At 39.9% G+C, this 12847-nt stretch overlaps 1 protein-coding gene across 12 annotated transcripts in view; it reads right to left on the bottom strand.

Annotated features, from left to right (window-relative positions):
* Nucleotides 1-1043: 1043 nt before the first annotated feature.
* Nucleotides 1044-12847, bottom strand: part of PIAS2 (protein inhibitor of activated STAT 2) — a 104009-nt gene continuing 92205 nt past the window's right edge. For 6 of the 12 annotated variants that reach the window (XM_049620128.1, XM_049620126.1, XM_049620124.1 and 3 more), the window contains one exon: nt 1044-10205. In XM_049620128.1, the coding sequence (XP_049476085.1) occupies nt 10023-10205 (183 nt within the window). In that variant the 3' untranslated portion in view covers nt 1044-10022. Of the gene's footprint in view, nt 10240-12847 lie in introns of all 12 variants that reach the window. The other 6 variants (XM_049620125.1, XM_049620133.1, XM_049620132.1 and 3 more) reach the window with 6 other exon arrangements.

Below are 12847 nucleotides of genomic sequence, written 5' to 3'. Positions count from 1 at the left end.
ACAGCAGCCCTTGCAAACTACAACTATATGTGAATTATGTCTCAATAAACGTTCTACCATAAAACAAACCGTCCGCTATCTACAAGAAACTCACTTCAAAGGTAATGGCATGGGTTGAAAGGAAAACTATTCTAGGCACTTGCAATGGTGTGGTTAAAAAAACCCAAAGATTCTAGCCCTCGTGGAAATTACATTCTAGTGGAGTAGTTGAGTGTAACAAGGAATGTGGGTCAAGTGGCTGGGAAGAGCAGTCAACCAAGCAAGGTCACAGCTACATTTGCATTTCCAGGGCAGAGAGAAGAGGAGGAGTTCCTGAAAAAGTCAGAAATAAGAATTGTGTTGTCACAAAAACCAAGGAATGGAAGGGACTGTGTCAAACGCAGATGTTGACAAGTCAAGTCCAACTTTGACGATTACATGCACGTTTTGACTTCGGTAAGAATAATCTCAGGAGTGTGATGGCAGCTGAGCTTTCATTGTGTCAACTACTTGCCAGCTCCCTCAAGATGTTATTCCTGTCATTCGTCTGTTGCACGAACTTTACCAAAACCCAACCCTGAATAATAGACTTTACCAATGAGCACTGCTGAAAAGTCCTACAGAAAAATGTATGCCATTGCCAAGTCTATTGTCCATTATAGTTACCATTTGTCACTATATAAAATTGTTACAATATTACTGCTTATATTCCCTGTGCTGTATTTTTCATCCCTAACTTGTAACTGGAACTTTGTGCTTCTTAATCCTCCTCGACTGTATGCCGGCACACCCTCCCCTCTGGCAACCACCAGTTTGTTGTATTTGTTTTTTGGTTTTTTAGATCCCACATGTGAAATCATATGGTATTTTTCCTTCTCTTCTTTCACTTGGTAGAATACCTTCTAGGACCTTCCATGTTGCTGCAAATGTAAGATTTTATAATTTTTATGGCTGCATAATATTGTGTGTGTGTATGTACACACTTTATCCATGCACCTATTAAATCTATCTGTTGAAAGTCACTTAGGCTGCTTCCATATCTTGGCTATTATAAATCATGCTACAACAAACATAGATGCGCATATATCTTTTTGAATCCATGTTCTCATTTTCTTCAAGCAAATACCCACAAGTGGAATTGCTGGATCGTATGGTCTTATTTTTGATTTTTTGAAGATCCTCCATGATGTTTTCCACAGTGGCTGTGCCAATTTACATTCCCATGAATAGTGCACAGAAGTTCCCTTTTCTCCACACCCTTGCTAACACTTGTTATTTCTATCTCTATTGTCCTTGTATCTCTTGGTTCTCAAAAACATAAAAGCAAAACCATTAGATGAAAACTTCAAACTCTCTGCTATCCAACTGACACACCTGTGTGCATACCCATCCCTCATATGCCTCTGATAGGGATCCCAGCTTCTCCCTCTTGCTTAAGAATCTAGATGTACCAATGATCTTGGCCAACCCCTACTGCACCACCCACATTCACCTCTCCCTCTCTACGGACTGCATCCCACTGTCCAGTTAGCACTTAAACAGGAGACTCAAGTTTTTCCCATCTTAAAAAAAAGATTCCCTCAACCATACACGTTTCTGTTGCTAGAGCCTCACCCTCAATCAGAGCCAGCTGCGTTGTCTACACTTGCACACTTCATGTCTGTACTTTGCAGTCCTCACCCCGCTGCAACCTAGATTTACCCTCATCGTGCCGCTGAAATTGTTCTTGGTGAAATTAGTAGATATGGCCTGGTTGAGAAAGTCAGGGAAAGAGAGAGATTATCGTAACTCTTAAATTCTAAGATAGACGCATATTCACTCCTCCCCCACGTTGTACGAGGCTACATCTTACTAAAGTCAATGGGATTGAAAGCAAGGGGGCATAGTTTAATTAGGTTTTTGTTTACATGAAGCCGTTACAATTAAGTATAGATTCAATCAAACACGGTGTTTCTGAAATTCATTTTTTCTTAATGGATACTTTTTACGTTATAGGAGCTATTAACTCCACTGACTACTCTCTTCTTGAAATACTCTATGGTTTTGGGCTCTCTGGTATCATTCCCGATTTCCTTTCTACCACAGGTGCTTCTTCTCAATCTCCTTGTGTTCCTTTTCTAGAACTTCTCTCACTGACTTCTCTGGTTGGGCTCTTACACCTCCGTGGTTTCAGTACTACCAGTGTGTTTTAGGATACACCTATTGCTCATCTAATGGCATGTGGGCATGACTTCCAGAGACATCTGGAACTGACGTTAACTGATTCTTGTTCCAATTCCAAAGTACAGAGTCCCGTGATGACTTGGGTCGTTGTTGGCCTTCAGAGACTATAGCTGATAAACCAGAATTACATCTATGATTGTACAGTGTAACTCAGTGCGGTGTACCTGACCCGGATGAGTGGTCCTAAGTACGTAGATTACACACAGAATTTCCCCAGTTGTATATACACACAGGAGGCTGTGTCTGCACACATATCCTCAGTGTGCACTGCCCTACCAGTTCCCCATTCCCGGGGCTTTTCCCTGTAAGATTCTGGAGTCTAGGTCACTGCACTGACTTCCTCCCAAATCCCAAGCACCTGTCACCTCCACCTTCTGCCCCAAATGTGTACCTCCTGTTTTCCTCTCTTGGTGAACGTCTGCTGCTTACGTATTAAATCAGTTCCAGTCAGCACAAGTCAAATACAAACGGTTACCCACCATTTCTTCATTTACGAATATTTATTGAGCACCTACTTTGCACCACACACCTTGTTAGGCTCTGGGATGCAAGTGAAAGGAGATCACCCCTGCCCTCACGGAGCTTACAATCTAGTAAGGGAAACAGACAACACACAGTGAACCAACACGTAAAATAAGCACAGGTTGCGGCAAGTGCCATGTAGAATTATAAATGGGGTGATGTGTTAGGAAATACGTACTGTTTAGGCAGAACGACCACGGACGGCCTGGGGTGGCAGAAGCTGGACTTGAAGCCCACCTCCCCACTCACAAGGGGGCCACAGGCAAGTCACTCAGCCTCTCACGATGTGTTCGCACACTTGTAAAATGGAGAACAATCGTACCAAACTCAACGAACGCTGCTGTTAATGACCGTGAGAACACCTCCATCCTTCGCACGTCTTTACAGGGCCCTTCACGATTTCTTGCATTCCTAATACTCCTTAGCAGATGTCCAGCTATTCTGAACATTTGCCATCGTCTTGACAGCTCCTCCACTCCCATGGTCCTACTTGTGCGACACGTCCGTGAAATCAATTCGTGGCCCCGTCTACACGCTACTGCAGCACCCTGTATTTTGCCTTGTACCACTGCACTGTAATCTCCCTACTTCACTCATCTTCATTCTACTCAAGCACAGCTTTGGTGAAGGGTATCTCTCCTGTGTTCTGAGAACCTGATATAATGCCTGGCATGTAACAATACCACCTAATATTGGATAACTGAGATTCTGTTGGCCAAAAGCAGCGGTAGAGAGGTGAAAGGCAGGCAGGAAAGAGGAAGTGTGAGGGAGGAAGGTCCTGAGGATGACAAAAGGAGACAAGAGTCAAAAAGCCCATGTGGCTGAATTGGCCTTTGGGCCCACCTCATCCTCAGACTGGAATGAAGGAGAATGAAAGTGGGCACACATGGAGACAAAATCGTGCTGACATACTGAATCTTCGAGTGCATCAGGAAATAAGGTCATCTGCAGACACAGGTGCGGTTTGAGAGTAGTCACACTTGTGATAATTGACAAGAATGGGCAAAAGGAACATGCGATGTCAAATCAAAGGATGAATAGATGACCCTGAAGGAGGGGTCTGAGGATATGTTTGTGGCTATAATAATGAAAGGAGGAGCCTAAGACAGACAAGAAATACAGAGAAAATACAAGTGGTGAGATAGTGGCCGGACATTTCAGTGGAAGAAACTGGAGGTAACCAAAAATCTTACAGGCTAGACTGTTGAATGGATCATCCAACAAAACGTTGAAGACTGAGAATAACTACAAAGTCAGAGACGGCAAGAAACACAGTGAGTCAGGAAGCGATGCCTTCAGCAAATCCAAGGTCACGATCAGGTTCCTTGGTAAGAGTAGAAGTACTAACAGTATAACCTTGGCATGGGCTACAAATGGGGCATATTTTTGTCAGAGGCCTTGGGAAAAATTATTTAGAAACTGTAACAGAGAAAGGGCAGCAACCACCCACCTCTTTAAGTTACGTGGAATGTGAGTGAACACAGCCCACACTGACGAGAGGTGCAGGGTATGGGTGACAAGGCAGTGAAGGGAAAATCCAAAGAAAAGGCTGAGACGCCGTGAGCATGGTTTAGCAAAAAGGGTTGATGGGCAACTAGGAGTGACCAGAATACCTACAGAATGAAGGCAAGTGGATGAAATGGCAGATGAAGGAAGGCTGCACATCTTAAAAGACTGCAGAAAAGCAAACATGAGCTTCGTGGACCCTTCCTTTTTGAAATCTCATGCTTACCATCAAACTCACTGTCTTTCCTAAACGACTATGCCCACTATGCCCATTCTAACTGCCTCCTGTCTCTGTAAACAGCACCATTACCCTGGTTATCCAGGCTTGAGAAACGGACTCAGCCCCTACTCCTGTATCTATTCACGACACTGAATCTTGAGTCTTCCTTTGAAATGGCTCCAGTGTCCTCCTTCTATATTCCTGGGGCCATCACCTAAAATCAGTTCTCATGATCTTATGTCTAGATTCCCAAATAGCCTGATTAATGTCACTTCCATTTAATGAGGGCTTTTGACGTAGGTCCGTTTAAGACTTCCAAGTCCACTGAGAAACTTTCCTAAATCTAGTCCTTCATCTGTTAAATGTGGACAATACCTCTTTCCTTTGAAAGGCTATTGTAAGGAATGAGACACTTTTGTAAAATTCTTAGCACAACGTAGGTTAAGAATTCTTGATTTCTGAAAAGCTGATTACGAGCCCTTTGAAGCCTGGGACCAGATCTTTTATTCTACTCTATCCCATAAACACTTATAAAACATACTGAATATCTGAATAGTTTGACAAAGGCCAAAATAAGAGGCATATTCTATTTTGTAACACAATATTCTTCTTCACTTAAAAGAGTTAAGCTTTGAGAACACAAGATGAAGGGAGCTTTAAAAGCCATTCTGAAATAAAAAGCAGTTTGGGAAATTATGTGGTATGCCAATCAAGAAAATAACACACCTTGAACATCTGAGGAAGCAATATTTTTCTTTCGCCAGAGCTGCCCTTAGAACACCAAGATGCCATTGGAAACACAAAAGAACACAAAGTGAAACAAGCAAAATTTGGCCCTTTCATTGTTTAGCCTTACCACTCTTCCAGTTTGGTTTGGACTGCCTTGGGCTCAGGAGATCCTACTGGCTTTGGGGGGCTCAGAAAACGCAAAATGGAGCCTACAGAAAGGAAAAAAGAAAGCTGGCTACTAAGGGCTGGCCCTAGGCACAAATGCTTTATTAAAAAAAAAAAAAAAAAGTCAAGACCTTCTAACTAGGATGGAAAATACAGTCTTACAATGGACTTTCACAGGGCAAGTAAAACTATGCGAAAAATTACTTGGATATCTTAGGCAGGTGTTTCTGGAACATGTCAGGTAGATGTAGTTGAAACTGACACAGCCGGGGAACATCTTTGCCAACCATTTCCAAATCAGCCCCCGCTCACCAGGGTGGGGAGGGTTGAGGGTCATAGTGTGGATGCCGGCACTAAGGTAAACGGTGCATATTCTTGAAAAATATGGTTAAAGGGTTCTTCTCATATCATACGGTTGGAGTACAAATCAGTAAAATCATTTGGAAAAGTGACATGAGTCAAGAACTACAAAAGCGTTCATATCCTCGACCCAGAAATTCCACCTCTAGTAATTCGCCCTAAGGAAATAATTTATGCACAAAGACATTTGCTGTAACTTTATGAGATGCAATCTAAAATGCCCCATGGGGAAAGGTTACACAAATCATGGCACATCCATACAATGGAATATCAAGCAATTAATAAGAGTTGACAGTTTTTAATGACATGTAGACTGAGAAAAAAACCAAGATACAAATTATACCGAGAATGAATAAACCTATGTAAAAACATGTACAAGAAGCGAAGAGACTGGCAAGAATATGCAAAAATATCAAAGGGCTTTTTTTTCTTGGGTGATGTAATACAAGCAATTATTATTTTTCTTTATAAGCCTTCTGTATTGTCTAAAATTTCCAAAATGAGTGTGTATTACTGGCATAGACAGAAAAAAACAAACATTATTGAATCAAGGATTAAAGAAGAATGGGCATTTTTATACAGCTTTATTTGTTCTGCTAGGAATTGGGAGTGTGGCTCCTAGTAACAAAAAAAGGGGGCCTACAAACCATTCATTTGACAGAAGCATCAGACTAAAAACAAAAACAAAAAATGGCAGAGAACTTCTTAAATTGTTTTCCCCAAGTTTCACCATATTCATGTGGAACTGCAGCAGAAAAGATGGTGAAGCGGGCCAAGCCAGCAATCACTGATCTTAATGACAGTTCCCACAGCACGTGGATCCAGGGCCACAAAACACATCAGACCCAAGTTTAAATGGTGCACTGTTCTGCATTTTTCAAAATGAAAAAAAATTAGGAAAACAAGTGTTTACTTAAAAAAAAAAAAAAAGAGGAAAAAAAGTAAATAGTTAAGTGCTTTTGTACCAATTAGGGGCTAGAGAGAAATAAAAAGCATATTTGAGAATTAAACTAATGGTTTGTAAGAATTAAATTTACTGAAAAAGACAAAACGTAACCAATGAATACTTATTAGAAGAAAAACAAACAAACTTGGTTACTAAGTGACACGTGTCCAGGACTGGTCTGAAGGCAGAATGCCTGAAAGGTCTAATCTCAAAGTCAAAATAGTCTCTGTTGAATACCATTCCACCTACAGTCCAACATTGTAACCTTTCTTCAAACTCCTTAAGATTCTACCCTAGAGAAACTTGTTTTACACCAAGAGTTATATGGCTCAACTTACGCTGTTACAACCCTCACCTAATCATAGTATTTTCATCCTAGCTTTCCTGAAGCACGTTCTAAGATAAGTGCCACATAACCTGAATTTAGCTCTATTATTTCATTTGGCCATCTAATTATCCTGTGACACGTGCCAAGGATTTTTACCTTCTGGGCAGAAATGGACATAAAATCCTAAAGCGGCTCACCTTAGGGTCAGCAAGTTTGTGAATGTAAGCAGAGCTTAGCTGTGAAGCTATATTCAGCACTGATTACAGTGTCAAGAGTCACCAAAGGCAAGAAAAGCCCTTCACATTTCTACACAGGAATAAAGACCAAAACTATAGGTTGCCTCACTGTTTGTAAGAGGAGACTAGAAGCTGCAGTTCCCTTCCTTAAACAAGATAGTCCACATAATCACTGGTTGGCTGACAGCTAAGACAATGTCCTCTGAAACTGTATTACACTTGGTTAAGCAGAAATCTGGGCAAGCAAAACAAACTGCTGAAAAGTCAGGGTCTCGGTAAAAGTATTTGGTGACCATACGAAAAAAAAACAAAAATGAAAACGAAAAGAAACCATAATGGCTTAATGGATCATGCTGTTGTCAGAAGGCAAAAGCATAAAGAAAATACTCACCTTCAAAGATAACATACTAAAAGCCCAATCTTAAGATTATAAACTTAAAAATGTGTTTTTAAAAACATTAGTTGCCTGTATAAATTAAAATCTTCTACGTAATTTCAGTGTAAAGCACCAAAAATGAACACTAAAACTGTTCACATAAAATAGTAGAAAAGGAAACAAAGCAAAACTATAAAAGCACAGAGGTATTGGTTACAAGAACCAAGTACGTAAATGAACTTCTACGAGTATTTCCATTTACCTTATAAAACTCTGTAGTAGATTAAATGGGGGAGGGGGAGTCTGAGAATCTACAGGGTAGCAAAATGGTAACAAATATACATCATTTATTTATTAACAAATTATACCACACAAATCAGGGTTACGTTTTCTATCTGATTACAGAGTGAACAGAAATCGTGTCTGTCTTTCGAGCAGCAACAGAAAATTTTACTAGAAGAAATTCCCTACCTGGACCAAAAGATTGTAACACGGACTGGAGATCTGATGACTAAGCAAGTAAAATGGCCACCATGGCGCAACCCGGGCAGGGAGACGTGGTTTTGTTTCTACGCTTTAATGGGAAGCAGCTCTCCAAAAGGGGGTAACACATTAAGTAAAGGGAAGATGTAGCCAAAGGGGGGGATGATGTAAGAAAATCACATGAAATTAAGTCTGTTTACAAAGAGAGCAGTGGCCCTGAAAACTTGAGGTGGTGTTGAGAGGAAAAAAAAAAAAAAAAAAAAAAAGAAAGAAAGAAAGAAAGAAAGAAAGAAAAAGAAAAAGAAAACAAACCAAAAAACCCACAAAACAACAGAACAAAACAAACCCAAGCAGTGACAAATCAGCTTCTGGGAGTTACACCAGCCCTGAAGTAATGCGACTGTGTCCCTAGTCTAACTGACATTGGGAGACTCTTCATCTGGGCACTTTGGTTTGAGAAATCAGTTAGATTAAGTCATTTTGAAAAAGGGTTTTATTTTTCAAATAGACACAGCTAGGGAGAGAAACCTAAACATGAAGTATTAATTCCTTGAGAATTCAAAAATTTAGGAAGCCAAATGAAACAAAGGGAAATAGAAAATTTGGATAGAAATGTTTCTCTAAGGGTAAAACTCAGTCTCCTGAGGGATTTAAAATCAAGCACATTCTGAATGAGTGGTTTTCAAAGTGGGCTACAGGCCACTCTCCCCAAACCTTCCTTACTCAAATTCAAACATTTCTAATTCTGTTTGTCCTTTATGGTATCAGGAAAGATTGCCTTTTAAAAAAAAGGAAAAGGAAATCTGATGCAGTCCCCATGCCTTGCTATTGTGTTTTCTTTACGTTTGAAAATCATCACGGACACTGAAACTGTATTGGTGAGAAATAAAACCAGGGTCCTAAACCATATTTGCATTCTTAGTGTTAGTAAAATCTGAAAAGGTTCAACAAGTATTTGTGTATTATTCTATAAAATAAATGAGCCAAAGAAGTTCCTAGGAAGAGATTAAACTCTTGTTATTCCCGCCGCCCCCCAATCTGGTCTTCTGCTGCCTCAAAGCTCTCGATATTTCTGGTCAGTGTGAACAAAATTCTAATGAACATTCTAGCCACGTGTTACTCCAAAAACATTTCACTCAACATTCAACGGCTGCATAGAATTTCTTTTTCGAGAAGGCAAGCCCAATTTTATAGAGATCTCTAGAATGAGCACGTACAATTACCAAAAATAACACACGTTATGTCAGGGCAGAATCTGCACAGCGTTCTTTAGCACTATCATTGATAAAGAGCAGCCAAGTCCCAGAACTTCCCTCTGCAATTGCTAGCAAACAACATCAAAGTGTAAATGACAACCAGGGAAAATACACAACACAGGCCATTTCTCTTTGATGGCTGATATCAGGAAGAAAAGAGGAACCCAAGCTGTGGCCACTTATCAGGGTTTCATTACTTCAATGAAATGGAACAAATCTCCATGGAAAGGACTCATTCAGCAAACACGACTTCCTTCCATGTATCTTGCCTTCACATCAGGTTAAACAGAAGTTGCTGTCATTTTAGAATCATTGATTACATCTTTTTAGTTAGAAAAAAGTTTACTTGAATATTTACATAATTTTATTGCTGTTTATTACAACAAAAAAAATTTTTAACCGATGTGTATGCAGAATCCATCCAGTAACACATGAAACTGAAATCCATCTCTCGAGAAGATACAGTTATGGCCGAATGTATCTGATGCTCAGTACAGCATGAGTAAGAAAAATCCTCGCATGTCATTTGGTTCTTGCTGTAGTCATCTGCGTTCATCTCAGAAAGCAAAAGAATCCATTTGACGTTTCAATAAATAGCAAAGTAACCGTTACAAAAAAAATAGCTTCCACGGACCAGAGATCCAAGAAAGAACAGTTTTGATGAATGATTCCTAGAATCGAGGGAGTCCTCCTTTAGTCCAATGAGATGATGTCAGGAATGTTACTTCCACTGCTGGTTATGACCCCTGTCTCACTTCTGCTGCTGGATGAACTAACATGAGTACTGCTTTCATGGGGGCTGGTGGTGGTGACAGACGTACTGCTTGCTGTTAAGGGTGAGGTGAGACTATCCAAAAACATAGGAGGACAGTACTGCTTGAAACAAACAATGATGCCGATGAGGAAGAGGCTACATTGGTTTTAAATAAAGAGACTAGAAATTGTTAGATATGCATAAGTGATAGCCACATATTTAAATCCTAGTGGGATTTAGAATTTCTCAAAACTTCACATCTTCGGATGGAAGGTGGTATGATTTTAGCTATTTTACTGTTTAGTGAGTGCAGCATATTTTTGATTCTCTCAAGTCCTGCAGAATTTGTAGACCAAGTATACAGGTCCAAGTACAAAATGTCAACAACTACTAAGATTATTTAATAGTAAATACTGGCCCCACCATTATGACTCATACTTAACCTCAAAAAGAATTTGCTCACTAAATGCATTTATGCCAGCTTTAAAGCACATCATAAAGGCTAACAAATATTTATTTCTAATGGCATTAAGCAAAAATGCTAGTACAAAATTCAATAATTCTTTCAAAATTTAGTGTCAATCAGACTCTTTAGCAAGAATTTTAAGACTGATCAACTCAACAGTACCACTTGAATCCTTTAGACATACATGAAATGATACCTGTGTAATCAGGAGGAGAGCATTCATTCTAAAGTAGCTAACTACCACAGGATACTAAGAACAGAGAATTATCCCACATAATCACAAAATTTGGGGACAAATCTGAAAGGAGATATAATCTTCCTTGTGGGGCTTGATACTGCCCCCCTTCAAGAATTCCGATTTCAAGTCTCCTTACCATCTTGATCGCTGACTCTCAAATTCAAACCTGAAGTTTTAACACTATAATATCGTCCAAGAGGAGTAGAGAGACAAGAGCTAAATACCGCCACGAAAATATTTAATGTGAGAAACAGCAGCACTGACTGATTTTAGTAAAGTAAGTGAGGACCAGTTATATACAAGAGGAGGAGTCCTAAAAATTTGTCTTCAGATCGACTATTTGAAAAAAGATCAGTAAGAATATTCAATCAGTGGTATCAATTCTATAAAGTATTCCAGCCTATCATTAGAGATACTAAGTTACCAAACAGTAACTTAAAACTGAAGTTTTTTTCACTACACGATCTTCCAAAAAATCTTAAAATGGCAACGACAGCCCCAGGCTCACGCTGCCAATCAGTGGAAGAGCAACGACCGAATTGTAGGCTGCCTGACAGAAAAAGTAGTTCAGTGTTTAGCATGGGTAACGGTCTTGGTTCATCCATAAAATAAACGTCATACACAAAGAGATCAAAGGGATACTGGTTAAGGGGGGAGAGCGTTTCGGGTGCTCTAAAGAGAGTAGACTTCTAAGGCATTAAACTTCTTTAAAATTGAATCAATTCGGATTTTCCGCTAAACAATCTGGAAAAAAGCCCAGAAACTTACATTTTATTTCTACTTCCTCTCAGGCAGTTTTTGACTGTCTAGTAGTAAAAAGGTACTCTCTTCATTTATAAGATGAATGCTAGATACCACAGTTCTGCTATCAATAGGCTCTACGAATTCTTGTCATACTCAGGGTGCAGCCATTTTACCTCTAACCATGTGTATCTAACCACGTGTATTGGCACGTATCTGCACAAAGGTAACAGGGCCTAAGGGGGGGGGGGTACTATGGAGGTAAAGGAGGACAAATCTAAGGATTCTAAGGAAAACGGAAGGCACAACCTTACCCTTCTACTGGCTTATCAAATAAGTTAGCCTGACACTAAGGATGCCAAATAGCACTATGAAATCAAAATCCTATGGGTTCTAAGATCATTTTTTAGAAGGGTGGTTCTCATAAGATTCAGTAATATTTCAAGCCTGAAGAATGCATTTCCTAGAAAGATATATAGATACTTTTGCTATAGAATCTACTAATGTAACAGAGTTGACTCAGAGTGAGAAGAAATTCCTCACTCTGCACACGTTATCCTGGGCCCAAATTTCCAGTGTTGTTGGCGTGATCAGATACAGAGTACGGACACAGGAGGCCGGTATAAGACTTGTGGTTAGCGGCCTCTGCAGCCTATGAAGCAGTGCTCTGTGGGTCTTCCTCTGGCCCTCCCTACCTGCAACAATTCTCTCAAAGTCACTCTCTGCTTCACTTTCCCCATCTGCTTTCCCCATGCCTTTCCCTTCTCCCCCTGTTCTGCCTCTGATATATACGTCCGTCAGTCCACGTTTACTATTGGGTCCCTGGGATCCTCGAGTTTCTTACTGCTGACAGAGAAAACCGGAATGATCGGTTTATAGCAACTTTGGATTGGGGCATCCCCAAAGTCTGTATCTGACGGCCTTTAAAAACAAGGAAGAATCAAGCTAATGATTCAGGACTGTTGAATCAGCTTCCGCTATTTTCTATGCATAGAACGAGTGCTTCACAGATAATCTCTGAAATTTTAACTTCCAGTCATCAGCACTGCTTCCCCTCACTTTAATCACCCAAATGCTTGTAAGAAATGCTAACTGATTCGGAAAACTAAATAAAATATAATTAAAAATTCAGGTATTAAGTCAAAATATCATAAATTTAAAAACAGCAACTGTAGTCCTCCAAATAAAATTGTGAAATATTTACATAGAAATTCCTTTCCATCAAGTTAAGTAACCGCAAGTTGACTGTCCTGATTTTATGCAACTGGTCATTTTTTAGTTAGTATGACATAACCAACAATCAAATACAAATTAGTTGC

The sequence above is a fragment of the Panthera uncia genome (genome assembly GCF_023721935.1).
Source record: "Panthera uncia isolate 11264 chromosome D3 unlocalized genomic scaffold, Puncia_PCG_1.0 HiC_scaffold_8, whole genome shotgun sequence".
Classification (NCBI taxonomy): domain Eukaryota; kingdom Metazoa; phylum Chordata; class Mammalia; order Carnivora; family Felidae; genus Panthera; species Panthera uncia.
The sequence above is the reverse complement of the archived record's forward strand: the minus strand, read 5'-3'. Positions and strand labels throughout refer to the sequence as shown.